The sequence below is a fragment of the Vanellus vanellus genome (assembly GCF_965231255.1).
Source record: "Vanellus vanellus genome assembly, chromosome: 4".
Classification (NCBI taxonomy): Eukaryota; Metazoa; Chordata; class Aves; order Charadriiformes; family Charadriidae; genus Vanellus; species Vanellus vanellus.
The window spans coordinates 13,589,588-13,615,050 of record NC_138909.1 but is presented as its reverse complement, the minus strand read 5'-3'; the positions used below and the strand labels follow the sequence as shown (position 1 = coordinate 13,615,050).

Sequence of the window (25,463 nt, the reverse complement as noted above, 5' to 3'; positions counted from 1 at the left end):
AAGTATTAAAGCTGTCTATTCCCAGGGTTCTGAGCAGAATATTCTTAAAATCACTGAGTAATTTTTCTTTTATCTGTACTTACTCTTCTGCTTGCCATTCCAGCCAAGTTTTATTGTACAACAAAAATGAAAAAGTTTATTGTATGCAATAAAAGTAAAGTCAGTTGCCCAACCCTTGATAGGCACTACTTCCAAATAAAAACAGAAAGTCCTTGAAAAGTTGTAAACGTGGTTTAAAAAAAAAAAAAAGAGTTTCTACGTAGCAAAATTCCAGTGTATTTTATAGGAAAGCAGAGTGGGAGTTGTGGGTCTCTCTTTCATACACAAATGTTTGGCAATATATATATGTTTGGTTGTTTTGTTGTTTTGGTTTTTTTTTTTAAATGTTTTCCGTAGAGTGGGGAATCTCTGTCAAGTCCTAATTTTCAGTGGGAATATCTTTTGGAAGTTGAAAAACTTCAAGCAAATATTGCCCATTCATTAAGCCCCTGTCTTCCTTGATCTGAGCTGAGTGAATAAAGCTGATGCTGATCGTTTGTAAGACTTGTTTTAAGTAACTTCAAAGGGTGGTAAATTTGTGGAGTTACATCACATGCCTTTCTTATGAAAAATAACTTTCCATCTAAGTCAATAAACCTTACGTTGCTTTCCTGACTGTGAAACAGTGAGTTTTCAAGGTTTCTGCAGCTTGGCAGCTGTTAACAGGATTTTTGGTCTAAAGCTAATTGAGGTGGTGTTCTGATACCAGGAAGTGCCCCAGCACCAGCCTCTGTGTGCAACTGATAACGTGTCTGGAGGAGGCACCCACTGACATATGAATTACCTTAGATAAATTCATAGGAGCTTTATTTTCCTCTCAGGGCAAAAAGACATACATATCATAGGTACCTCGTAGGGCATAGAAAAATTCAGCAACAGAGAATGACAAACAAAATTCTGGTATGAAAGGCATGTGCTGCCTGTGTCAGAAAAGTAAGATTGAAGCTTTTAGGCAGCTGGTAAATAAAGTCTGGAGGGATCTTCCGTTTTGTTTCCAAGCAGCTTTCTTAAATATTAGAAAGACCATTTGCTATTCTTTGTAAGCATAGTCTTAATTTTAATCTATTCAAATACCTTTTTAAAAATTGCATGGTGCATATCATCTCTGCCCCTATAGGTATCTTACATTAAGCACAATTATTTTTTTTGCAAGCTTATAATTGATTTTATAATGATTTTAGAATTAAGTTGTTCAAGGTTTTATTAAATTTATTTAAAAGAATTTTAACCACCACTGGAACATTCAGGAATGCTTCTATCAAGGAAGATAAATTAGTAAATTAATGGTATCTGGGTTTTATATGGCTTATTTTTTAAAAATAGGATGATTTTTATAAGGTCACACGAGTTATTTCAACATGAATAAATATTCTAATTATTTTCATCTTTATTTTAAACTAGTAAAGAAAAAATAAATATTCCCTACTTGTTTCTTAACTACTACAATCTTTTGTTTCTCTAATAGTTTCTAAAGGCCTGGATCTGGTTGTCCTTTTTGCCATAGGACTTTTTATAACCCGAAAACTTCTGCTTGAGCCCTGAAAGCCACCCTGTGTTACATTTTGGGGAAAGCATTTAAGTTTGTGAAGTAATTAAGGAAGTTATTTATCAGAATCTGTGTTTCTTTTCATTTAGAAAGCTGCTTGCCAACTGTGCAAAAAAAAACCCCAAACAATCAATTTTTTCCTGCTGCTTTTAAAATAACTGCTTATCATGTTTTAAGATGCCTCAATCCTGCAAGTGTTTAGGCACAGGGAAATGTAGGCAGAGCTCCCAGGACGTGCAGGTGTGGAGCTTTGCACCATCGCCTGCCTCAGGGGGGTTGTGCTGGATGATTCTCAGTTTGTTACTGCAGGAAGGGAATATATATGACATGCAATCACTTCTGAGGAATAGTTCTGATTGAATAACCTTGTGCGTGGTAGTCCTTGTGTGTGGTATTCTGCCAGAATTCAGTTGAGGAAAACAGTTGAAATAATAGGTTTCACTGCTGTCTTTCTAATTTATGTATATATGTGGGTTTGTTTTTTCTTTAAGGTGATACGAAGTGGAAAGCGTTAAACCTCACCAGAAAGCTCCCCATGCATCTTACAAACATGTACTACTACCTACCTCACCTTCAGGAATATGAAGATACCATTTTTCCAAACGTTATTTTTGGGCAACAGAGAACTGGAGGTAGGAAATAAAGTTTTGCTTATGTTTTCTGTCTAATTTATAGTAAGTTCTAGCAATGAAGTGTACTCAAAGTTCGGAGGGGGTTTTCTCCCTAAACTTTATAATGTTGCCAGGCTGAATAAATTTGAATGGGGATGGCAAAAGCACTTTTACCACTCCCATCCCAATTTCAGTTCTTCCCCAAAGTATTCTGATAAACCTTTTCAAATATCAACAAAAAATAGTCATAATTGAAAAGCAGTATTATTTTTTGTTCTTAGTCATGGATTCATGTGGCAAAGATGCATTAGCTGACATTTTTTCCCACAAAACAAGTATGATTAAGGAAACCAGGGAGAATTTACAATTCCCACAGTTCGCTAAAGTTAGAAGCAAAGGGAAAGGTGATGTGATCATTTGAAGGATATTAATAAATCTTCAGTGTAACTTTTTCATCCACATGAGAAATCAGTTCGCACCTGCACAAATCGTAATCGATTCCAGTGAACTATGACACAAATGATTAAGTTACATCTTCTCCTAATTGTTGTATGAGAGGTAAAAAGAACATTGAAAAGCAATAAGCAAACAAGGAACTAGTCAACTCTTTGGCTGGAGTTTGTATTTTCTTGAAATTTTGACTTTTCTCTAGGGTGATTTATATAAAGAAACATTGGCAGCACTTTTGATTTAACTAAAAAAAAATAACGTGGCTGTGCCCATGACATGGGCTAGTGGTTCTACTGGAGTAGTGCTGTGGTTGTTACTGGAGTGAGAACTATGTGCCCATAGATCAGCATGAGTATGCAAAAGACCACAGGTAGTAAGCAAAATGCTTTGAAAAAAAAAAACTCAGAAAACCAGATATGTTTGCAAACAAGCAAAAGAGAAAAGAAAAAAGGAAGAAAAGTAATAAAAGAATGCTGCATTTGCTGCATGTTTAATTTTAATTTATTTGGACGTGAAAATCACAATAGCAAGACCACACTTTAACAGGTACAGGTTGACCTTCAGTGTCTAAAACCAAACAAAAGCCCTGCAGATCAGCAGGTTACGTGCTGGGAAGAAAGGCTGGAACTTTGGCATTTTTGAGCTGATGCTGGCGCAAACGATGGAGCCTGGAGCAAGTCACTAAGTGCACCTACTCCTTTCCTTCAAAATATGCTGCTTCCTTACCAGCCTCGCGAGGTTTGGGTGAACAGGAATCTTCTGTAAGGACTAAGGATTCTACAGGTTTACTGAGCCACATTTAGGTCACTAACTTCAGTAATGACCTCACCAATGAAAAAAAGAGATCCTGCTTACAACCTGATGATGTAATATAGCACAGGTTTGCTACTAGTGGGAGTCTTTGCCAGAGACAATTTCAGTTCTTTTCTTCTTAATAATTATAACGTCTAAGTTCCTTTCTTCTTATTATTGATTACGTCTAAGGATTGACATCACTTAACCTGCTCAGACAGGTTTCTTTTTTTGAGAGTTTGATTTTTGGATTCCTTTCTGAGATAGGCAGTGCTCACCTCCTGTAACGACTTGTGCAGTAAGGCGGTGTTGAGTTAACTTACTACTCCAATCTCCAACTCCGTACCAAGCGTGAGCACTTATTTTGCAGTACCAACTTTTGAAACTCAGTAGCCTATAAGTTTGCCAGAGGCAGCAATATCTCCAAATTCTCAAAAGTTGACAGTCTACACCGTGCAGACCTGGTGCTTATAGCAAGGACACAGATGTCTCTAACCAAAACTTAGCCAGAGGTATCTCTCCTTCTAGGTAGTAAAGCAAATGCTGTCACAGTGCTACAGGAATATTAACTGTCACCAAGTCTCGTGGTCACAGCAAATCAAAATGAAAATGTAATTTCGGTTTCCCTTTGTCTGACTTGAAATTACATGGCTTGTGGACGTCTGTCTTTGCAGTCTCACTGGTAATGGGTATTCCAACTGTGAGAAGGGAAAAACAACATTATCTGATTAATACGCTGCATTCCCTACTGTACGAGCTTTCCGAAGAGCAAAAGAATGACTGCGTAATAATCATCTTTGTAGCAGAGGTAAGTGTGCATAAAAAGGTGTGGCATTCTGATAGAAAGACAGTATGGAGGTTTATGTCTTAGTGTCACAGTGTAGGAGAGGCTGCAAAATACTGTTAGCTCGGCCTTTGGGAGGGATTTCTTCAGGACTAGAGGAGATAAGTGAACTGTTAGTGCCTCGGTGTTCCTATGTGGAAAAAACCCTGTAACTCAGGTGGTCAAAGGGCAAATAAAACCATATAGACTCATTAATTATCTCTGAAAGTATTCTACTTCAAGAATGAAATGTAAATCCTCCTCAAAGAAGTTCCATAGAACCTGAAAAAAAAAAAGTAGACTTACTCAGTCTAACAAAATTTCAGATTGTTTATCTGCTGTTTTGATAACATATACCTTGCAAATTACCTTGACATGCTGGAGCCTTGCCTTCCGCATGTGTGTTGGCAGTTCTTGTGAAAAAGAAAACTGTTTGGAGGCTTGAATGGTTCCATGTCTGGGAAAGTAAACAGTGCTCAAGGTAAAATATTAGGGGTAAATGATTTTTTTTCTCATTCCAAAGTGTCTTGATCACATTGGAAAACAGCTACAGAAGGGAATTAGGTAGTGATAGTTACTCGCAGGTAAAAAGATGGTGCAATTATTCAGACTTCGTATTTATTCTTCATATTTCTTTGTCCTTCCATAAACAACTTTAAATTTCATATGTTTATTCATTAACAGTTAAAGTTTGCTTTTTTTAGTTCAGTCATCACTTAGATCAGCTTTTGTGACTGTAATACTGTCAAAGAAAACATAGTTCACTCTATTAAGCTAGGTCACGACTTCCACTTTTCTGTTTGGCTCACAACGATAAGTAGATAGGCCCAATTCCACTGGCTTTAATTCCTCTTCAGCATTAATTTTCAGAAGCTGAACTTATTTTACAGTTGCTGCTTCCCAATTAAGAAGCCCTGGCAATGATGAGCTTTGCCTAGCTGCCATTCAGATAAACCTTCTATGACAGGGCTTCAGGGAGCTCTTTGAGTTTTTAAGGGTTAACTTCCAAATACTACAGTTTCGCGGCACTTTTAACAAAGAGTAGCTTTGTTGTAGTAGCTTTGTCCGTTTCAGCTAATTTAGGATTAAACTGCCGTTGTAAGAATCGGTCCCTCTCCTTTCTCCAGTCTCCAAAGTCACATTCACACAGCTTCCTTTTTTCAGCCCTGCATTAATCAGAGCACATTGATCGTGCTGATAAGGGAGGTGATAAGAACATTTAATTGGGGGGGGGGAGGGGCAGGTGTGTTCACTGATCATGAATCCACACCTTCCTTTTTCCCAGAAAGTTTCAGGAGATCAAGTTAAATGTTTACATCATGAATTAAGTCAGAGTAACTTATTGACTGAAAGTGAGTTTCAAAGTTATTGGTATTTTTTTCTCATCACAGTTCTTTACTTATCACATTGCATCTCTGTTGCTTATTACAAATTTAATGTCTAGCTGGTAAAAATTATTTGTGTATTTTAAAAAAAAATCTGAACTACTAAGACAGGTATTGTATTGCTTTCGAAATCCATAAAACTTAGCACTGTTTAATATAGTTAACAGATGTGTTTTCTTCACAAAAAATGTTATTTTTGTGAAACAGCAGCAATGAATAAGTATGCCCTCAAAATTTCCAGACTAAGAGCAGTAAGCTTGTTAAATTAGGAAGAAACTCTAAATAAAAATTTTAAGTATCGCTAGCTTTAGAGAATTTTGCTCAGGTGACTCCTCAACAGCCTCAGGCCTCTTTTGTGATTTTTGGATGATTAACCTGAAATGGCACTTTTTACTGACGGTTGTATGATTGTGCTTTTCTGGCATAAGGGAAAGCTGCAGGACAGAATTTTATGCAGCAAATGGCTTGGCCTCCCGCAGAAGCAGTGAAAAAAACAAAACGCAGAAACCATAGCTGGAGATAGTTTGGTTCTACTTGCAATTACGTTGGAAGTTTGGTTGGCTTGAAAACTCCATACTGTCCTGTAGTCGAAATGCTGCTCTGCTGCTCTAACATATTGCTTTTGTTTGGAATAAAAAGAATTGCAGAATAAAAAATGAAGTTTTTGCTTGTAAATATTCCTTACAAAAGTTTTGCTTAATACAAGAATGGGTGACTTGAAATGACACACACACCCCCCTTTCTTTTCTTTAGGTGAACACAGAGTATGTTAACAGCATTGCAGAAAGTGTTAAAACCAGGTAAGTCCCATAGGGTGTAGCACTGAACAGCTCGTAAACACATTTTGAGCTTTTATGGAAAGAATTAGAGCATTTCAAGAATAAATTACAACTCTACCACGCTGAAATGGAACTGCTAAGAAATAAGGCAAGGGTGCGCTCTTAATGCGTGTATTGTAACACGCTCTGAAATTCAGAAGGACGTATATCAGCTTATTTTCCTTTTCTTATTTCATAAATATGCTTTAACTAAGCATGCAAGGTCTCAACTTCAGTCTCTGATAAATATTTACTTGAACCTCAGCCTTTTCCCCATGAAATTAATGATGCAATTCAAGGCACCTGTGGCTACATGTATGAGGTCCCCACGGACTTCATGGCCCTGCGATGTATTCTGATGTCTGTCATGTTCTCTGGGGGGTTTTGTTTCCTCTTTTGCCTCTTTTTCATGAAGGCAATGGACTTTGGACAGCAATCTGATTCTATTTATAATGTTAAATACTAGTATATGATGGGTAACATGAGATGGATATTCTTTGCCGTGCCAAATTAACATAAGAGTTGTCAAATGAAGGCTTGAGTCCCGCTGCAGTTTTGCTTGCTCTTACCATTCTTTCCCATAGACATTTATGGCATCATGTGCACGTGAAAAACCTTAGAGGTCAGGCTAAAGGCCCTGAAGTGCAGCCGACTGAGAGAAGCAAGAGATGAAATCTGCATTGTGCCACTGCAGTACCGGTGTTGCTGGTTTCTTTGGCGCACAAGCTCCTTTGTGAATTAGTTACTCTGACGGAACCCCACTTTGGCCAGTATTTGAAGTGAAGCAGCCGTTCCCCTCTCTCCTTCTTTAAAATGACTATAAGAGAGCTCTTGGTCTCTGTATAGATATTTTTTAGAATATTAACAAAAAAAAAAACAACCCCCCCCAAAAAAAACCCAAACCACGATCCCCAGAGAGGTTGCCCTTTTTCTTCACTTTTAAAGCTTTGCTGCATGTCCTGCTCTACTCAAGGGTTTCCCGGAGTGTATTTAGGGTGCAGGTTTTCCCCAGGTGGCTCCCCAGGCTAGCTAAGGAATAGCACTCGCCTCCTGCCTCCAGAGGGTTTGGCTCAGCTGGGAGTACTGCAGCCAGGAAGAGGGGAAGAGGCTGTCCTCCTCATCTCAGCACCGATGAGCACCACGAGGCACAATACATACAGCATTTCTTCGTGGTCTTTGAAAATACTGCTGCAGAGCAGATGCTTTGTCAGTGTTACATAGTAAGATTGAGATTCTTTTCCGTAAGCATGCTTGTACTGTGATGTGCTTAACTTTTAATGTTAGCCTTTTTTCATTAATCATAGGAAATGGGGAACTCAGTTTGGAGAACTCCTTATATCAGTGATCGTATACCTAGTAAAAACTGAAGAATTATATTTATTTTTTTTTATGTATATATTGTGGAAGAAGGGGGATACTTGACTTCCAGGTTTGGCTCACAAAGTTATTACACATTTTTTCAATTACTTTTTTTAAAGGAAAATTTAATCCTTGGAGCAGAGACTAGACCCGGACTCCCCATACCAAACCCCCACTGCAGGACAGTGTCATTTTGGCTAGAATGTAGAATTAGAGTTAGAGCAAGCATAAGGAAGCGAGGGGCTCTCATACAAGGGGGAGCAGTCGTGTGTCAGTCTAGATAGTGGATTTGGTTGTGAATTACTGCTGCATTTTGGCAACCATCTCAGAATTACAAGTAAGCATCTATAGACTCAGGAGAGGCAGGATTTCTAAGAACACGCTTCTCTTCAGTGTTTTCTGGGACTTTGATGAGTTACAGTCCTGCCTGTTCTGATGGCTGTCAAAGACCCCTTCTTGGTTCCTAATTTTCAACCTTTGTGACTGAGTTTCTTCGGTAGAGTTGTGAATTCCACTTACGGAGAAGCAGACCGAACTTTGGGGAGCTGCTTTCCATGGTTGCCCTCAAAAGGCCTTTTGAGGAATGGGGTCTCACTAAGCTTCTTTTCACAGCTTCCCCAAAGAAATCCAGTCTGGAGTCCTAGAAGTTATTTCTCCTCCTGCTTCTTATTATCCAGATCTTTCCAACCTGAAGAAAACATTTGGGGATTCAGAGGACAGAGTAAGGTAAGATAGCTGTATGAAACCTAAGAACTTTTGCTAAGGGTATAAAATGGAAAATTCTGTAAAAGTCAACACTGTTTGAACTGATAACATTTTTGTATTTCAGAGCTAAGGGACCTCAAGTGTGCTTTTTAAAAAAATTATTACAGAAGGGCATATTGAGAAAAGCTGTGCTGCCCATCAGCTTCAGGGTGAGAGCCAGGACTTCTCCTTTGGGTCTTGACTCTACGCACCCCACGGGTTGTAAACCACGTGAATAATGACAAGAGGTGATAGGCTAGATGATCTGGTCATAAAGGGAAGAAGAGGAAAATATTTTATGTGACAGGTAAGGGAGAGGCTCTGTGAAAACGCAACGAAACCCCATGAGGCCCCTTAGCTAACTAGTAACAACTGCTGTGGGTTTAATTAATGACCTAACTTCTGGCCATCGTGGACTTTTTAGACTACTGTTAATAATATAGCCTCACTGGTGATTTCATTCGCTCATGTGCCCCAAATTCACTGAGACAGAGATTATAACCTGAAAAAATTAATTTATCGGAGAGAAGTTACTTTCTCTTGATCAACAATAACTAACTTATCAGAAGCTGCCCCAGCAATGCAGTGAGAGAGCTGCAGTGCTCAGAGTTTATGGTGAAGGAAATCAGCAAGTGTACGTATGCATGTATATTGGGCTTATAGACAAACCTTGTATCTTTCTGAGCATAAAGATGTTTACATACTTAAGTTTCAGATATGATTAGATTTCAATCAGATACACTTATGTTAATTTAATACTGATAAATTGCTCTCTAGTCTTTTAGCATTGATTATTAAACATCAGCTTCATCCTCTGGTAAAATGAGAGACTGTACTTTGTAGAAAAACATCTGTGTTTACATTTAAAGCTGAAAGTGAAGTTTATCAACCTGTTTTCTGTGCTGTTCATCAGTAAAAGCACTTAAATTTAGATTTCTAAATAATCATAGTGCATTGATCTCTACTGCTCATAATATAATGAGTAGAATCTTTAAGTCATTTGACGTGAATATACTTGTTAGATATTTTGTTTCAGGCAACATTGATATAGATCAACTTTTTTTTGCTTAGTTAATGTTAATTTTTATCACAAAGTCAAATTATTTACAAATGTTTACACTGATTACAGAGGAAGTTTTATTAACTTACCAATGAGTTAGAATACTCAACCTTACAATTTTTCTGTAGAGAAAAAACTGCAGAACATTAGAAATGCTTTTATTATAGAAATAACTCTTGCAACCCCTCTCAAAAAAGCTTATCAGAATTTGCTGCTTATGTTTAGGTGGAGAACTAAACAGAATTTGGATTATAGCTTTTTAATGCTATATGCCCAACCTAAGGGAACATTTTATTTACAGGTACGTTCACATTATCATTAAGTAGCTGCAATAGATCTGTACTGATTATTAGCTTTGGCAATTTTAATTTGTTTCAAAGGCCTCACTAAAAACAGCGATCTATTGTCATTTTCTGCGCATTTTTCCTGTGCTCTTTACAAGCATCTACATATTTCTGTGTTTATATATATCTTGCAGCCAGGTACTATTTGATTAAATCCATCTGTACCTTTTTCATTTGTGAGGCTGAATAACAAGGTGACTGAAGCATGAAACCCTTATTGATTAAGTTAAGAAAGTCAGTTTAATGTGTTTTTACTTGGTGAATTATAGGGACCGAACTGTGCTATTCAGAGCAAAGCCTGGATTGTGATGGTCTGGTGATAGTTATGGCTGTATTCAGAATTTTCTTAGAAAGAAACTATGCTTTCCTCATATGCTTATCTTCATTTGTGTGTCCAGCCTGCAGCTGCTTCTCTAGCACAGATGCTGGTCTGCTCATGAAACTTCCCCATAGAGTACAGCTGAAAAGAAGGAAGGCATGATGCCATAAAGATAGTTATCATCTACCTCTGTTTGGAAGCCTGATAATAATGGAAAGCAAATAACCTAAAAATCCCTTTCTTCACCCTGGTACAAAGATTTACTCCAGTAAACTTAGGGAAAACTTGATATACGTTAGGTTTTATTTACTGTTTTGTCAGGAATAGTAATATTTGGGTGACCAATATTAACTTCTGAATTTTGAAATAAGATAAGCATAGAATCATAGGATGGTTCAGGTTGGAAAGGACCTTAAAGATCATGGAGTTCCAACCCCCCTGGCATAGGCAGGGACACCTCCCACTAGACCAGGTTGCCCAAGGCCACGTCCAGCCTGGCCTTGAACACCGCCAGGGATGGGGCCTCAACAACCTCTCTGGGCAACCTGTGCCAGTGCCTCACCACCCTCAAAGTGAAAAACTTCTTCCTTATGTTTAATCTGAACCTGCCCTCTTCCAGTTTAAAGCCATTCCCCCTCGTCCTATTGCTACATGCCCTTCCCCAGCTCTCCTGTCAGCCCCCTTTAGGCACTGGAAGGCCGCTATAAGATCTCCCCGAAGCATTCTCTTCTCCAGGCTGAACAGCCCCAACTCTTTCAGCCTCTCCTCATAGGAGAGGTGCTCCAGCCCTCGGATCATCCTCGGGGCTCTCCTCTGGATGTGCTCCAGCAGGTCCATGTCCTTCTTATGTTGGGGACTCCAGAGCTGGATGCAGTACTCCAGGTGGGGTCTCACAAGAGTGGAGTAGAGGGGCAAAATCACCTCCTTTGACCTGCTGGCCATGCTTCTTTTGATGCAGCCCAGGATATGGTTGGCCTTCTGGGCTGCCGTCGCACATTGCTGGCTCATGTTGAGCTTCTCATCAATCAGCACCCCCAGGTCCTTCTCCTCAGGGCTGCTCTCCAGCCGTTCCCCGCCGAGCCTGTATTTGTGCTTGGGATTTCCCCAACCCAGATGTAGGACCTTGCACTTGGCCTTGTTGAACTGCACAAGGTTGGCATGGGCCCCCCTCTCCAGCCTGTCCAGGTCCCTCTGGATGGCATAAGCATATGTAATTACTCTTGACGTCTACATGGTATCATGAGCCAGGCAAGATCTTAGCTGAATAAACGTGTAAACACTCATTCTAGGATACTGGTGAATTGGGATTTAAGAATGTAGCTCTGTGAAGTCCGTTGAAGCTAATAGGGTTACGCTGTGGATGAACCTTACCTACTGGTCAAAAAACTTTGAAAAAGGTCAATAAATCATATCAGTCGTCTCATCTCTTCTACATGAAGCATCTCTTCTTTGCCTGTCTCCCCCACCCCTGCCCTTAATCAGCTGTTGCTTCTTTTGGGCTTTTTTGTGAGGTTTTCTTAATCAATAAAAACCTAAGAGAACTTTGAAATACTTGTTTCCACTTTTACTATGCTTCCTAGAGTCCCTCAGAGCCCCTTGAGACGCTTGTAATAATGTCAGAGGCAAGATAATGGGATTTTAACTAAGCCATAAAAGCAGGCATTCCAATCCCAACCTAGTAGTGAGGAGATGCACTTGTCCTTTGGGTCCGTATAGACTTAGTTCATTCTGAAGTGATTAAACATTTCAAATCTGAAAGCATCTTTGAGAAACTCCGATACAGCAGTTTATGGGAAGTGTTTTCTAGTAGTGCTCAGATGAACCAAAAATAAAACATTAAATAAATCTTCTGGCATCTTCAGTTAAAATCTGTTATAAACTTTAAACTTAGTTAATTGAACTACTGCTATGCTTTTTTTACCTCCTGAGTATTTTCCTTGTGGAGGCTGGGGGAGCTTTGTGTATTTATATATAACATGTATGTATATACTGGTAATATATATTGCCAGCAGCACTTATCTGTACACCATTATAATTTCTCTAGTGTGTTTCTTTAATGGTTTTAAGGCCTGAGCAATAGCTCAGTGAAGTCATTAGGAGTCTTTGTATTGATTTTTTTTTTCCCCTCGCCCCGCAACAGACTCTAGGTAAAGCCTGTTATTTGGTAGAGAACCTAAAAGGAATAACTTTCATGAAAGTGCATTTTTAGCTGAGATTTTATTTATGCTTAAAAAAAAAAAAAAACCCAAAACAAAGGATCTGTATGGAATGAACTATTGGAGGTTTGTTTTCTGTGGAAAATGAGAGAATAAGATTTTCCAGCTTAACAATCTTCACATATTCATTAAATGGTGATTCAAAATACAAAAATACCCTAATGTAATTTAGAAAGGAAGCTACTTTCCAGTCTGATGCCTACACTTCCATTGTATGCTACCGCTTTTTTGTTGCTTCTTCATTTTTACTTCTCTTAGACACGTAACCCACATAAGAAAAATAACCCATTTATTCATTTATTGTCTATCATTTAGGAAATTTACATAGCCTTGCTCTTGTGCACGTATCTTTTTTCATCCCAAGGTACTGAAGAGCGAAGGGAAATTAGCTGCAATCATGTGTTCTGCTGGCCTTCCCATGGCAATGGGGCAAATGGACCCGGACACTTCATATCTTAAACTTACCGATGCAGCTGCGTACAGCCACTGCATAATCTCCTTTGGTAGATAAGTGGCTCTAAGCTGAAGCCAAACAAATTCAAATTAGAATTTAGACATACATGCATAATTACACATAGCGTAACTTACTGAAAAACAACTGATACTGAAATCTCTAAGCAATGGCAGATGCTCTTCAAGATGTGCTTTAGTTGAACACAAATTATAGGGCTCAGTACAGGGTTAAATAAACTTTTAATGGCCTGTGCTACAAAGGATATCAAACTATGTTCTCCAATATTCACTTTTAACTATCAGCTTCAGAAAAGACTGTTTCAGACTTCTCACTATGCAAAACTACTTTCAGTTCATAACCACATTCACACCCGCTTTGCATCACAGCCTTTGTATTTTTCATCGTTACTACTTTTGTACACTTTCTTCTAGTGTTTCTCGATACGGTGGTCTCACTAGGTTTTTGAGATACTCCTCTCTCTGCTTTTTGTCCTTTTTTTGGTGCCCCTCAATTTATCTTTAAGGATTCTCTAAAACTCTCTTTGATTCCTTGCTCTTCTCCCCTTACATCTAGCTACTGGATAATCCTCTTAGCTCATTTAATTTTATGCAAGATTTCTTGTAAGATGATGTTTTGGGTTTTTTTTGTTGTTCTCTTTGCATAACTGTCACGTCACCTCGATCCCCAGATCTCAGAATCTGTTAATAAGCATTCGTCTTTGATCAGTTTGTCTCCGTCTATCTATTTCTGTTATCTTACCATCAGCCAAAGCTGACAGGGTCAAAACAGATCTCTTAATCTTGTCTTTCAAACTTCAGTCTGCTTCCTCCTGGGTTCACTGTTGACAATGCATTTCTCCCCCACCCGCCCTACGCTTGTAGTAATGGCCAAATTCAGCTGAAAGCCATGGGGCTGCTCTCTCATGCTCTTGCTGCTGACTCTGCGCCGAGTCAGCTGAAGACGCAAAACCAGCAGGAAAGCATGCATTTTTTTATTTTTTTTTCTCATGCCATTCATTTTCTGCTTATTTAGCTTTCTGAATCAGATTCCAGTGCCACCAGGCAAGCACCAGGGCCAATGAAGTGTAGTGGCTGGATCAAATGAACTGTATCATTACACTGCACCCCAACAACATTCTCCTGAAGGCTTTAGCCTCCTCTGCCTGTGTTTTCCACACCCACACCAAATTCAAACCTTGAATTACTTGCTCCTTAACTATTTCTGGAACTCATTATTTCCTCTGTGTCATCACCTCTAAAGTCCTTGTTTGGACTCATTATCCTCAGCTTTAGTAACTGGAACAGCTTCTGGCTTTTCACATCCCCCGTTCTTCTCTGAAAGCCATGAAAAATGCAGCCAAGGCCTTTCCCATTTCCTTGATGGATGTCAATCTCCTTTTCCAAGTATCCTTTAGCTGGCTCCACTGCTGTATTCAGCGTCAGCCTTTGCAACACCTTGAAAGCTCTATGTATTCCTGTCCTTCTATGTGCTTTGCGGCGTGTTCCTTCTTTCATGACTAGTATTCTCTGAAACAACTTGATTTCTACTAGAGCCTCAGTAATCATCCATGGTTCTTCTCGGTCACCTTTTAGGTACGACAAAGTCTGCCCAGGCTCCTTTACAGAGGTTTCAAGCATCTGCTTTAGATGCTTCTCTTTTCAGTTTGCTCCCACTGCTTATCAATGTTTATACAACTTCAGTACAAACTATCTACTGCCTTATTCCTTAACGTCTTATCTTTTTGCTTAATGTGAGATCTCTTTAAGGTAGGGAATCCTCCTTACTTGAAGTCACTTATGCAAGTCCTCCTGACTTGAAGTCACTTATGCAAATAAATGTTTGATGAATGGTACTGAAACAGAGATATACGTAGAAGCTAAATAGCAATCCACTGTAGATTGGCAAAACTTTTGTACACACTGTACAGGAGTCAATCACAATGCAGTTATCACTTACATGTGGCAACATCACCACCACTTGTCTTCTGGTTTTTTGTTGCTTTTTTTTTTCCCCCCAGCTGGAAGATGATATTATAGCCAAATCCAATTATATTCAAAGTATAAAAGACTTTGCTGCTAAACAATCCCAAGAGTGGATGATTCTTGAGTTCTCCCAGCTTGGATTTATTGGTAAGTATTAAGACCTCAGCAGGGTCAACTGGATTTGGTGCGGAGTAGGTCACACTCAGAATTACATTTCAAAGCATGGTAGGACTTACATATCAAAACTTCCTTGGTTCTTCAGGAAAGCTCCCCCGGGAAGTCTTTTACTTTTTGTGCTCTTTAAAACTGTCTTTTTAATGCAGAGTCTTCTCAGCATAGGATCTAGTAGTTGGGTTCCCATAAGAAGCAAATTGTTCCACCTCAGGGCACTATATGCCCCTGTAGTGTGTAGTCTTCCTTTTGAGAATGGATTTTGAACCATCTATAAAAAGATCTTCTTCCTTTCCTTTGTGGAGCAGAACATGCATCCCATATCACAGGGGAGGATTTTTATTATTTTTAGTAGTAAGTTTCTTTTTATGTTTTTTCTTCGGTTCTAGTTTACTTGTGATAACACCTTACAAGTGTTCAGTCAAACAGAGAAATCTAACAAAATCTGCTAATACAAATAGCAAGAAAACTAAGTGAACAGCGATAGTATTTGAAAAGCAACATTTTTCATATCTGGGTCTTAATTTAAAGATATTCAGTATAGCATTGTCAGTGAAATTGCATGTCTAGCGTTTTGAGGAATTATTCAGACTTCGTTTCATCTGACACACTGATACAGGTGACCGGCAGGTTTGTGTTTGGAACTAGGATATAACTAACTGTGTTAGTTAACTGGTTGACTACGTGAGAATATCTCCAGGCATGGAACAGAAATCTTTTCAAAATCCCACCAAGCTGGAAGATAAGCATATCTCCAGAGCTGGAGTCTGGGTGAAATTGCCACTAAATATCAGAATTACATCCACGTGTTTAAGGCTGGAGTAAATATAAAGCTGGTGATTTTTGGACAGCAATAAAAATATCTGAATATGCAACTTCTTGTCTTGCTTTCAGGAAAATTGTTTAAATCAGAAGACCTCCCACTCATAGTGGAATTTTTTCTCATGTTCTATAAAGATAAGCCCATAGACTGGCTTATAGACCACCTGCTGTGGGTTAAAGTGTGCAATCCAGAAGAGGGTGTGGTGAGTATGTATATGAATTTATGAACATAAGTAATATTCAAACAGTCTCAGTGACAAAATAATTTCTTTTCACAAAGCGGAATAGAAATCTCTGAAACCTGACTGACTTAGGAATTTGTGGGGAAAGACCTGCGGCAGATCTGCGTAGAGTGGCACAGGGTTTGAGCCATTCAGGGTGCGCGGAGAGGCCTGGCTCACAGAAAGGCAGATTTCCACGCCAGAGCTGTTCTGCCTCCATCAGCTCAGAACGTGGACGGCACAAGCTCACATCTGGTCACACAGGCAATCCGGCAGCACCAAAGAAAAGGCTGAATATGGAAACCTATGTGGACTATCACTTCTCGTAACCTTCTGATGGTCTTCTAATATGAAAGTCAGTAAAGCATGCAATTTTACAATCACAGTTGTTCTGCATTTTGCATACCAATTCCTTTCTTTCAGGAAGCAGAACTTCAGTGTTTTGCTTTAAGTCTTTTACTACCTGGGGAAAAAAAAAAAGACTGCCTGAAAAACAAAATGCAGGGAAACATGTAGATTGAATGAACAAAATGATTCTTTTCACTGAAAATGAAAGAAATGGGTGTCAATTCTAGCACTACAGGTGAGCCCAATGATATGCAAAGTATTTCTTTATGTCCTTTTGCATTCTTTCTCTCACCAGTCTTTGGTGCTGGTCACATTCTTCTTGTATGACTGTGCCACGGAGGACTGACCAGAGTTTCTGCTCCTTCTTGGTTTTTAAGGTTTGAGAGTTTTATTTGATGGGTGTAGCCAGTCCCCCTCCAGGTGTTTGCATGTGTTACTTCTGTGTTGATAAAGAAGGAAGAAGAGACAGACAGGAGTTGTGCAGAGCTGGAGACTGAGGGGAGCAGAACAAACAAGCTTCAAGTTTTACTGTGTAGTAGCAGTACTGGGAACAGCAGAAGGTCCCTGGTTTTACACTTAGTAATGCTACTGAGGAGTCTCGATTCCTTTGTAGATAGGAGTAAGCTTTGAAGTCCTACTCCATGGGTCAGGCTGGCTCAGAGCAGTTCAAGTGAGCTTCAAGTACCTCTAATTCAGGTTCTTGCCTGCCCGTGATAACAGAATTAAAGAAAGACAGTTACGTTAACATCACCCATTCCAGATCTAACATGTGCCAACTTCCATCCGATAGATGAAACATTTTAATTTTTTTTAAATGACTGTTCTAGCTTCTGAGACCTGATTAATACCTAAAATGAGGCTGTGTTCCTGAAAGGCAGGCGGGCAGCTCGTGTGAGTCCGCTCTGGCCAAGCTGAAGCCACGTGGCATCAGCAAGTTTCTAGTGAGTTTCGCTTCTGCAATTGCAGTTTCAATTGCTGTGGGTAGCAAAAACCTATCCAGACAAGTCAGCCTCATGCTGCCCTTGGGTGGCAACGACCAGTGGCATGACCTACTGGGACCATTCCTGAGAATGCAAAACATGCAGGCTGGAAGAAGGACAGAGATCCCAGCTGCTGCTCCTCCTCTGCTTGACAGATTAAAGCGGTGGACTTTCCCGCAGGTGCCAGAGAAGGCAAGCTGACGGAAATCCTCGCTCTTTCCCCTTTCCAAGCAACGAAGTGTGTCACTAAGCGATCATGCACTGTGCCTCACGGGAGGGTCAACGGGGCACCCGTTTGTGGCTTTTATGTGCCATCCTGTGGCGATGGGTGTTTGGCACATGTTTCCAGCCTGGGCTGAGTGTTAATATACTAAGATTCAGCTAAGTCTGCTCGCCGAGTTGGAAAAGACAGTTTGTGATGTCTGCGTGGTTCAGAAACTTCATGTTTCCCTCCTGTGAACCAGCATCCAGTTCTGAGGTCCTCAGTACAAAAAAGACACAGACCTGTTAGAGCAGGTGCAGAGGAGGGCAACAAAAATGATCAGAGGGCTGGAGCACCTTTCTGATGAGGACAGGCTGAGAGAGTTGGGGTTGTTCAGCCTGGAGAAGAGACGGGGAGACCATATTGTAGCCTTTCAGTACTTAAAGGCTTAAAAGACGGAGAAACACTTTTTACCAGGGCCTGTTGCGACAGGACAAGGGGCAACAGTCTTAAATTGAAAGAGGGTAGATTTAGATTGGACATAAGGAAGACATTTTTTACAGTGAGGGTGGTGAGGCCCTGGAACAGGTTGCCCAGAGAAGCTGTAGATGCCCCATCCCTGGAGGTGTTCAAGGCCAGGCCGGATGGGGCTTTGAGCAACCTGGTCTAGTGGGAGGTGTCCTTGCCCACAGCAGGGGTGGTGGAACTAGACAATCTTTAAGGTCCCTTCACACCCAAAGCATTGTATGGTTCTGTGATCATATGCAGTGGTACGTATCTATCAAGTGTAGTGGGGACTAGTAGACTGCAAAGATGGGAGCCCTGACTCACTGAGGAGCCTTAGCTCAATTTCTGTGCAAACGACCGCACCAGTCCTGTGCTACTGATTATTCTCAGCTGCTACCACTCTTTTGGTAGTGCTGCCATAGCATGAAAGGAGACATGCTGGAGACTACATTATTATAGGGGATGAAGTGCAAACCCTGTTAGTAGAAAGATCACAAATCTATTTGTTTATAATGATTCTTTTTCTAGCAAAAATATAGTGTGCTTTTCAAAGAAACAGCTGCCAATAAATCAATTTGCATGTATTGTGTTTTTACATTGTTTTGCTGAACATCTGCTGTGGAGAAACATAAAAGTACTTAGTTCTTTTTATAGCCTTCCAGGTGGTTTTGAACTTTTAATTAGTACTTCTGCGGAAACCATCAGTCCCCCATGACTTTTGGTGTTTAAGTCAGCTGAGTGAAGACTTAATCACTTCTAGCTTTAGAAGGCATTGATATAGTTTATGTAATGTTTTTCTTTTATAGAACTGAAAGAACTTGATCGAAGAGGTAAACACATTATCCTCTCAAATCTAAAGGTGTGAGACCTGGGATACAGAGAAGTTAAATGATCTTCCAAACTCATACAATAATTTGGTGGCAGAACTGCGAGTAGAACCCAGGGAGCCTTGTTTTAGCTCTTTGCTCTGTTCTCTGATATTATGCTTCATTGTGTCTCATTAGTTATTGTAGCATGTTTGTTTCTATAGATATAGAGCAAAAATTAAATTTAAAGCAGTAATTTGTCATCATTCAAAAATCAGGAAACTCAGAAATTAGTACCAATTACAGTTATTTAATTCCCTGGTATATGTTATGTCACAAAGTGTACTAAACTGGAAAATCACAACTGAAATACAGTATCTAAGGGCTTTATGTAATTGTAAGATAAAAGATACATAACTTATAGTATAGTACATTATAAGCCTCTCAAACATAGCAGAAAGAGCTAAAATAATAAAGATTGAAACGTAATCAGAATCTATCTCAAGAAGGTCAGTTTTGGTCAAAATACTTTTATTAGAATGGTATGGCAAGACCAAGAGTTGAAATGAAATTTGCCAGAAATCATTAAAAAAAATCAACTGGTTCCAGATTTGAGGTCCATTTTTGTCACTCTAAGGTGTGATTGATGGTATACAGTGCAGAAATCCCTGAATTAGTGGTGGTTGATCCTTCAAATCTACATAGCACCATGAGTGGAATTACGAGTTTAGGTCTAGAAACAATGTATTTGAAATAAACTGACTGTTTATCTTAGGATTACTTTTTTAAATATGGATAAAAAACCTGGACCGATACCCTCAACTACATAGTGAAATTGCCTTATGGAACTTAGTTTGTCTCTTCTGTTTAAATAAAACTTCACTCTCTTTTACTTTCTTTCCAGGCACACTGTGAAAAGGAAAAGGCAAAGTTACGTATCCGTGCTAAACCATCTCTCTTTCAGCATGTGGGAATTTATTCATCATTGGCTGGGAAGATACAGAATTTGAAAGTATGGATAAGGAATTAATGCCATGTTTCTAAATTATATGCTTGTGTTCCGACTTATTTCTCAAATCAGTTTCAAGCATTGCATCTTTGGCATTAGATGGCATTTCCATATCCAAGAACGTTGGTTTACAGATTTGGGGGAGAGTATTGATCTGGCATCTAAATTTCAGGTGGGGCACACTGCTTCTGCACAAACATCTTTGAGTCTCTAATCTGCACACTCGTACCAATCGTAGTAGCATTTCATGGGATGCAGGAACCCTCTTCACAGCACAAGGTTTCATGTGCTCTGCACTGTACAAACACAAACAGCCAAAAAGCCATTTGGTTTGGCCAAATTGAGACACGGTTTAGTGGTGGCCTTGGCAGTGCTAGGTTAACGGTTGGACTTCATGATCTTAAAGGTCTCTTCCAACCAAAATGATTCTATGGTTATATGATTCCGTAATAGTCCACAATCCCAATACGAGGGACCACTAAGAAGAAGGTATACTGGTAGGCCATAGATTTTTAGGGAGAGTTTGGAGGGCAAACAGTGGATCTACCATGTATCCGGTAAGGACAAGAGCAATGAAGCAGCAGACTTCAGGGATGTCCTGATGCCACCATTTAGACTAGACATGAGATCATTCGAATAGCCGTGTTGGATCATACTGGAGGCTCATGCAGCCTATAGCAGAGACCGCTATCAGATGTCCTGGCAGAAGGCATAGTGGACAACTATGAAATAGCCTACTGTGGAGAAGCTTATTTTTAAATCTAGGCAACTGAGAAATAATCAGTACAGCTCTGTCTACAAACTGTAACACTGATTACACTGAAGTGAATATCCTATTTCTATTAAAAATATTTTCTGACACTGAGGTAATTATTTTCTGGAATAGCTTCTTGTAGTAATTCATGATAATGGAGTGCTTTTTTTTTCATTGTATGAGTGAAATTACACTTCTTTATATCCCACAGGATAAAGATTTTGGCAAAACTGCGCTACATAAAGTACATGACAATCCACCTGCAAAAGTGGATACAAGCCTAACAATATACCAGCAATATACCTTGGAAAAAATTTATAAAGGAGAAGACTGTTTTTGGGCTTCAGCTCCAGTGGCAGGGGACTACATTCGCTTCACCTTTTTAAATCCACTAAAAATTGAAAAGTAAGTATTACATCGTACAGAATATGGAAACCTGCATATATCCAGTTTCAAAATGATTGAGCATGTTCAAATTCAGCAGTGCTCAACTGTTTGCCTAAACCATATCCTCGTTAGTGACAAAAAATCCACAATTTGCTATTTGTCTGCTCCCCTTCTTGAATTCCCCTCCTGAAATACATTTCTTCCTTGGTAATTAGAGGGCTTCTTAAATTTTTTTCCTTTGATTTCTTTAGTTAAATATTTTATATTCTCTTATGATAATTCTCAAAGGAATTTGTTTTTAACGAATGAATTTCATCAATGGAGTTGGTGAAAGTTGTATTTCTATGGTTGTCAATGAAAAGGCTGTTTGCATGATGTCAAGTCAAAGTCCATGTCCCAGACGAGACACTTAACAGTGTAGGTGAAAGCGAAGAGAAAATATCACTGTTGTGGGGAAATAATGAAGAGTGAATTAATAAATGTGGGGTTCAGTTGAAGATTCAGAGACTTGAATGTAGGTATTTACAGTAGAGATGTATATGTAAGGTTGGTGTGTAAGCTCCTTCCATGTATACATGGCACACGGAGATCTACTTGATACCGTCAGTGGAAGCGAGAGAGCTATTCATCTAATTCTCTATTGGGTCACCTGAGGCAGTTGCTGTTTCATGGACTGCATTGAGTATATCTCCATTGCCTGTAATGAGAGCTTGAACACTGGGGTCACAGCCATACTTCTAACTTCACGTTTGGATCTACAGCCAAGTCCCACCTTGAATGTTTTTCTGATTCTAAAAGATGAAACTATCATCTTCTCTGTTCTTGCATCATTCAACTTGGGTTTCCTTGAAAGGAAGAGACACCTGTAGCTTAAGATAGACAAGTGTTTTTCAGGACTTACTCTATGAACAATACACTTCAATGTTGGCACCAAAAGAAGCAGTCCTGCCTGGTTCAGCAAAGTTTCTTCTTCTCTCTGTGTCAGATTGGAGAACAGATCTGACTTAAAAGTAACATAGCAAGAAATACAGTTCCAGGAGAGTGTCTCTGACACCAATTACCATACCTCTGTAATGATATTCAGAGAGAAAACTCCTTCACTGTTGTTATGTTTCCTCCCAAAACTGGTGACAAAACTAAGAGAATTCCATTTCTGCAAATATTGTAGATTTCTCATTTGTTTAAAAAAAAAATAATCTAAGCAAGCAAGTCTACTTCTCCATCTAGTGAGCTGTGCTAAATGAGAGTTGTTATAATAAACACTGGTGTTCTGTGATTAACACTGTTTATTAACTGGTTTATGCTTCAGGAACGTTGGGTCGCCTCTATTTTTGCATTTTCCTATTACTGGGAAGCCGTACTAGATGAAGCCAATTTACATATGGTATTGCCTAATGGCTGGTGCCAGCCCCATCCCATTGCTAACCTGTGAAAATGTATAGTTAATCCTGTATTTGGTGGTCTTCTTAGGTCTTGATTGCTTGATACCAGAGGAGGGGGCTTGATGCTTTAAATTTCCTTAGCTCTTTTTGGATCTAAAAACCTAAGAACTTGAATGCCAAAAATTTAAAACCAAAGATTTATTTACTTTTTTAAAATCTCATAGCTGTTTTTGCTTGGATTCTTGCTTTGACAGTGCTGTTGCTTGTTGGCTATAAAGGAAATTATTTAGAAGCACATGAATTGATAAAAAGGGGGACTTTCTTGGCATGTAGCATATGGTCTGGTAGAAACCAGGTTTTTTTCTGCCATTGCATTCCAGAAGCCCATCTCACCTTGCTCTTAGGATGACAGGACTGGATCAGAGGGCGGCTCTTCCTTAACCATTTAAACCTGGAAAGTTAATTTATTTGGAACTTGAGCACTGAAAAGGGGGAACACTTGCATTCGTGGTTCCAGAGAAAGATGGTTTTAATGCTTCTCCTGCTTAAAATTAAAAGCCTCTAGTATGGTTTGTGATACACTGGAAAGTTTCAATGCCTATGCCCATGACTAATTAAAGAAGAGGTATTTGAAACTTTCTTTCAAAACTGAAAAGAATTACTACCCTAGAACATTTCTGAAGTATAAAATACATAGAAATAATATACGTTTATCATCAGGTACTTCTTCAGAAGTGGAAACATGGAGCACCCCGGTGATAAACTCTTTAACACTACCGTGGAAGTGTTGCCAGCTGATGTAAGTCTCTCATTTCCAACTATAATACACAGTGCTCTTTCATTATGAAAATGACATTCAGCATTAAATGTTATGCTCCAAGAAAATATTTCTGGAGATTTTATTGTTTTGGGTTTTTTTACAGGAAATGCTAAGAAAAGACCTGGTTGACAGTGGAAGTAAATTTAACTATCCAGCAACCAAAGACGGATATTTAAAAATAGGTAAATTGTTTATTGTCACTTCAAAACCAGAAATTTTGTTCTTATGTACAGAATGCTTCTGCATTTGATAATTTCATTAACTCTGTAAATAAATACAATATTCCAAGGTGAACTAGTAAGGAAAAGAAACCCTTTGCGCTACTGCATATTATAGCGTATGATGTTTGACCAATGACTATCCTATTTTGTTTTAAATAATGAAGAACCCTACCAGCAGTGGCAAAAGCCAAGGCATCTCATTGGAAGAGAAACTAATTGCAGTCTCTGCGAGGTCTTAATAGGATAATTGATTCTGGTTTGGATTTTGCAGCCTTAGCTGAAGACAAGGATTTCTTATCATTATGACAGCAATAACTTGTGCTCCAACATGAAATGAAGCATCACGTGATGCACCTTCCCCCCTTTTTGCCCCCATTCCTGCTTCCCCTTCTGCCTTCCTCAGGCTGGTCCATGACTTCTCTTCAATGGACTGCAGGTTCTCCACACGCTTGCCAAGACCTGGTTTCTACTATTACCTAAACTAAAACACCACTATATGAACAAAAACGGGCTATTGGGAGATCTGCTTTTGCTTGCCGCTTTCTTCTGTCTCTTCTACCCCAGAATTGCTCTTCTCTCCCAATGAACTGCTTTCACCTCAGCAGCGCTTCTCCTTTGCTTTGATTTGCACCTCTCTCCCATCTCCTCGTGGCTGTTTCGCTCTAATGAGAGATCCAAACCGAAATGCTGTCAACTCACAGCTGCACATGCAAGTTGATAGGAAATTAATATCATACATGGGATGAGTGTTTTTCAGTTGTCTGCAGTGATTTTACGCCAGTTTAACATGGTCAGTTAAAAGACACTGAAGGAGTGAAGAAATGTATCGAATTGGTCCATGATTCCTAATATGTCTTTTTAAAAATAATCATACTTCTCAGAAAAGCTCTTTTAGATTATTTAACATGACTATGCGTTCCGTATGTATATGGTCACTACTAACACATTTACATTTATTTTTTAACATTTGTAGCTATAGATTCTTTATTTTCTTGTATTCTTCTCCAGCTCCTAGTTGTTGTAACTGAAGGAATGAATCCTTCTTATTATTTACAACTTTATCTTTCAGGTGTTATTTGACTTTTTCCAAAAAATTTTTTTTTCCCCCGAATACTGTATCTCTGGAGTTACTTTGTAATTTAGAGCTTTTGCATAAGTTCACTTGGAAGCGTATTTCATTCTAACATATGTTTGTATGGGTCTTGGTTTTTTTTTCGTTTAGGGGCTTTTGAAAATGGAATTGCAGAAGGCAGTATCAATCAGTCAATAGGAAAAATACAGGCTATTCGTTTATCAATCAATTCAGATTCTCCTGTATGGGCAATACTTAGTGAGGTAAGCACGTTAATAAAGCATTTTAATTAAAGCTTTATTAAATGAGTTTCAGTTCTTCCTACCAGATAGCATTGATAATCATTATTTTTTATTTAATTTCTAATTGGATTTTGTGTGGAAAAAGTCAAGTGGAGAATTATATTATATATATTATATTAACATGTGATTTTTTTTTCAGGTACTTATCAAGACATCTGAAAACTGAAAAAAAATACATTTTTGACACATCGCTTGTTACAGATTGTTTGAAAACGAGGCAAACAGCAACAAAAAACTGTCTGGGTCAAAAGAACAAATCCAAACCCATTTAATTCTTAATACTGTGTATTAGGAAAGACTTGAGATTAAGTATTAAATCTTTATATAAATCTATATAATCTTTATATAAAGAACATTACAAGTAATAAAGAACTCTATTATGGTAGTTATTTCTATAAAATCTTCTTGAGTAAGGTGTCATATATAAAAATCTCACCTTAGCTTAGCAACATTCAATATATATTATTATAAACAATTGATAAAGCATACAGGCTGTCTCAGGGACTAAAGCATAAAA

At 38.9% G+C, this 25,463-nt stretch overlaps 1 protein-coding gene across 1 annotated transcript in view; it reads left to right on the top strand.

Moving 5' to 3' along the window:
* MGAT4D (MGAT4 family member D) overlaps positions 1 to 25,245 on the top strand; it is a 41,204-nt gene extending 15,959 nt beyond the window's left edge. The window contains exons 3-15 of the mRNA XM_082482249.1: positions 2,077 to 2,217; positions 4,113 to 4,246; positions 6,400 to 6,446; positions 8,436 to 8,549; positions 9,853 to 9,928; positions 14,978 to 15,089; positions 16,008 to 16,138; positions 19,904 to 20,011; positions 20,974 to 21,167; positions 23,252 to 23,330; positions 23,455 to 23,533; positions 24,795 to 24,907; positions 25,086 to 25,245. Of these exons, the coding sequence (XP_082338375.1) occupies positions 2,077 to 2,217; positions 4,113 to 4,246; positions 6,400 to 6,446; positions 8,436 to 8,549; positions 9,853 to 9,928; positions 14,978 to 15,089; positions 16,008 to 16,138; positions 19,904 to 20,011; positions 20,974 to 21,167; positions 23,252 to 23,330; positions 23,455 to 23,533; positions 24,795 to 24,907; positions 25,086 to 25,112 (1,355 nt within the window). The 3' untranslated portion in view covers positions 25,113 to 25,245. The remainder of the gene's footprint in view (positions 1 to 2,076; positions 2,218 to 4,112; positions 4,247 to 6,399; positions 6,447 to 8,435; positions 8,550 to 9,852; positions 9,929 to 14,977; positions 15,090 to 16,007; positions 16,139 to 19,903; positions 20,012 to 20,973; positions 21,168 to 23,251; positions 23,331 to 23,454; positions 23,534 to 24,794; positions 24,908 to 25,085) is intronic.
* Positions 25,246 to 25,463: the final 218 nt, after the last annotated feature.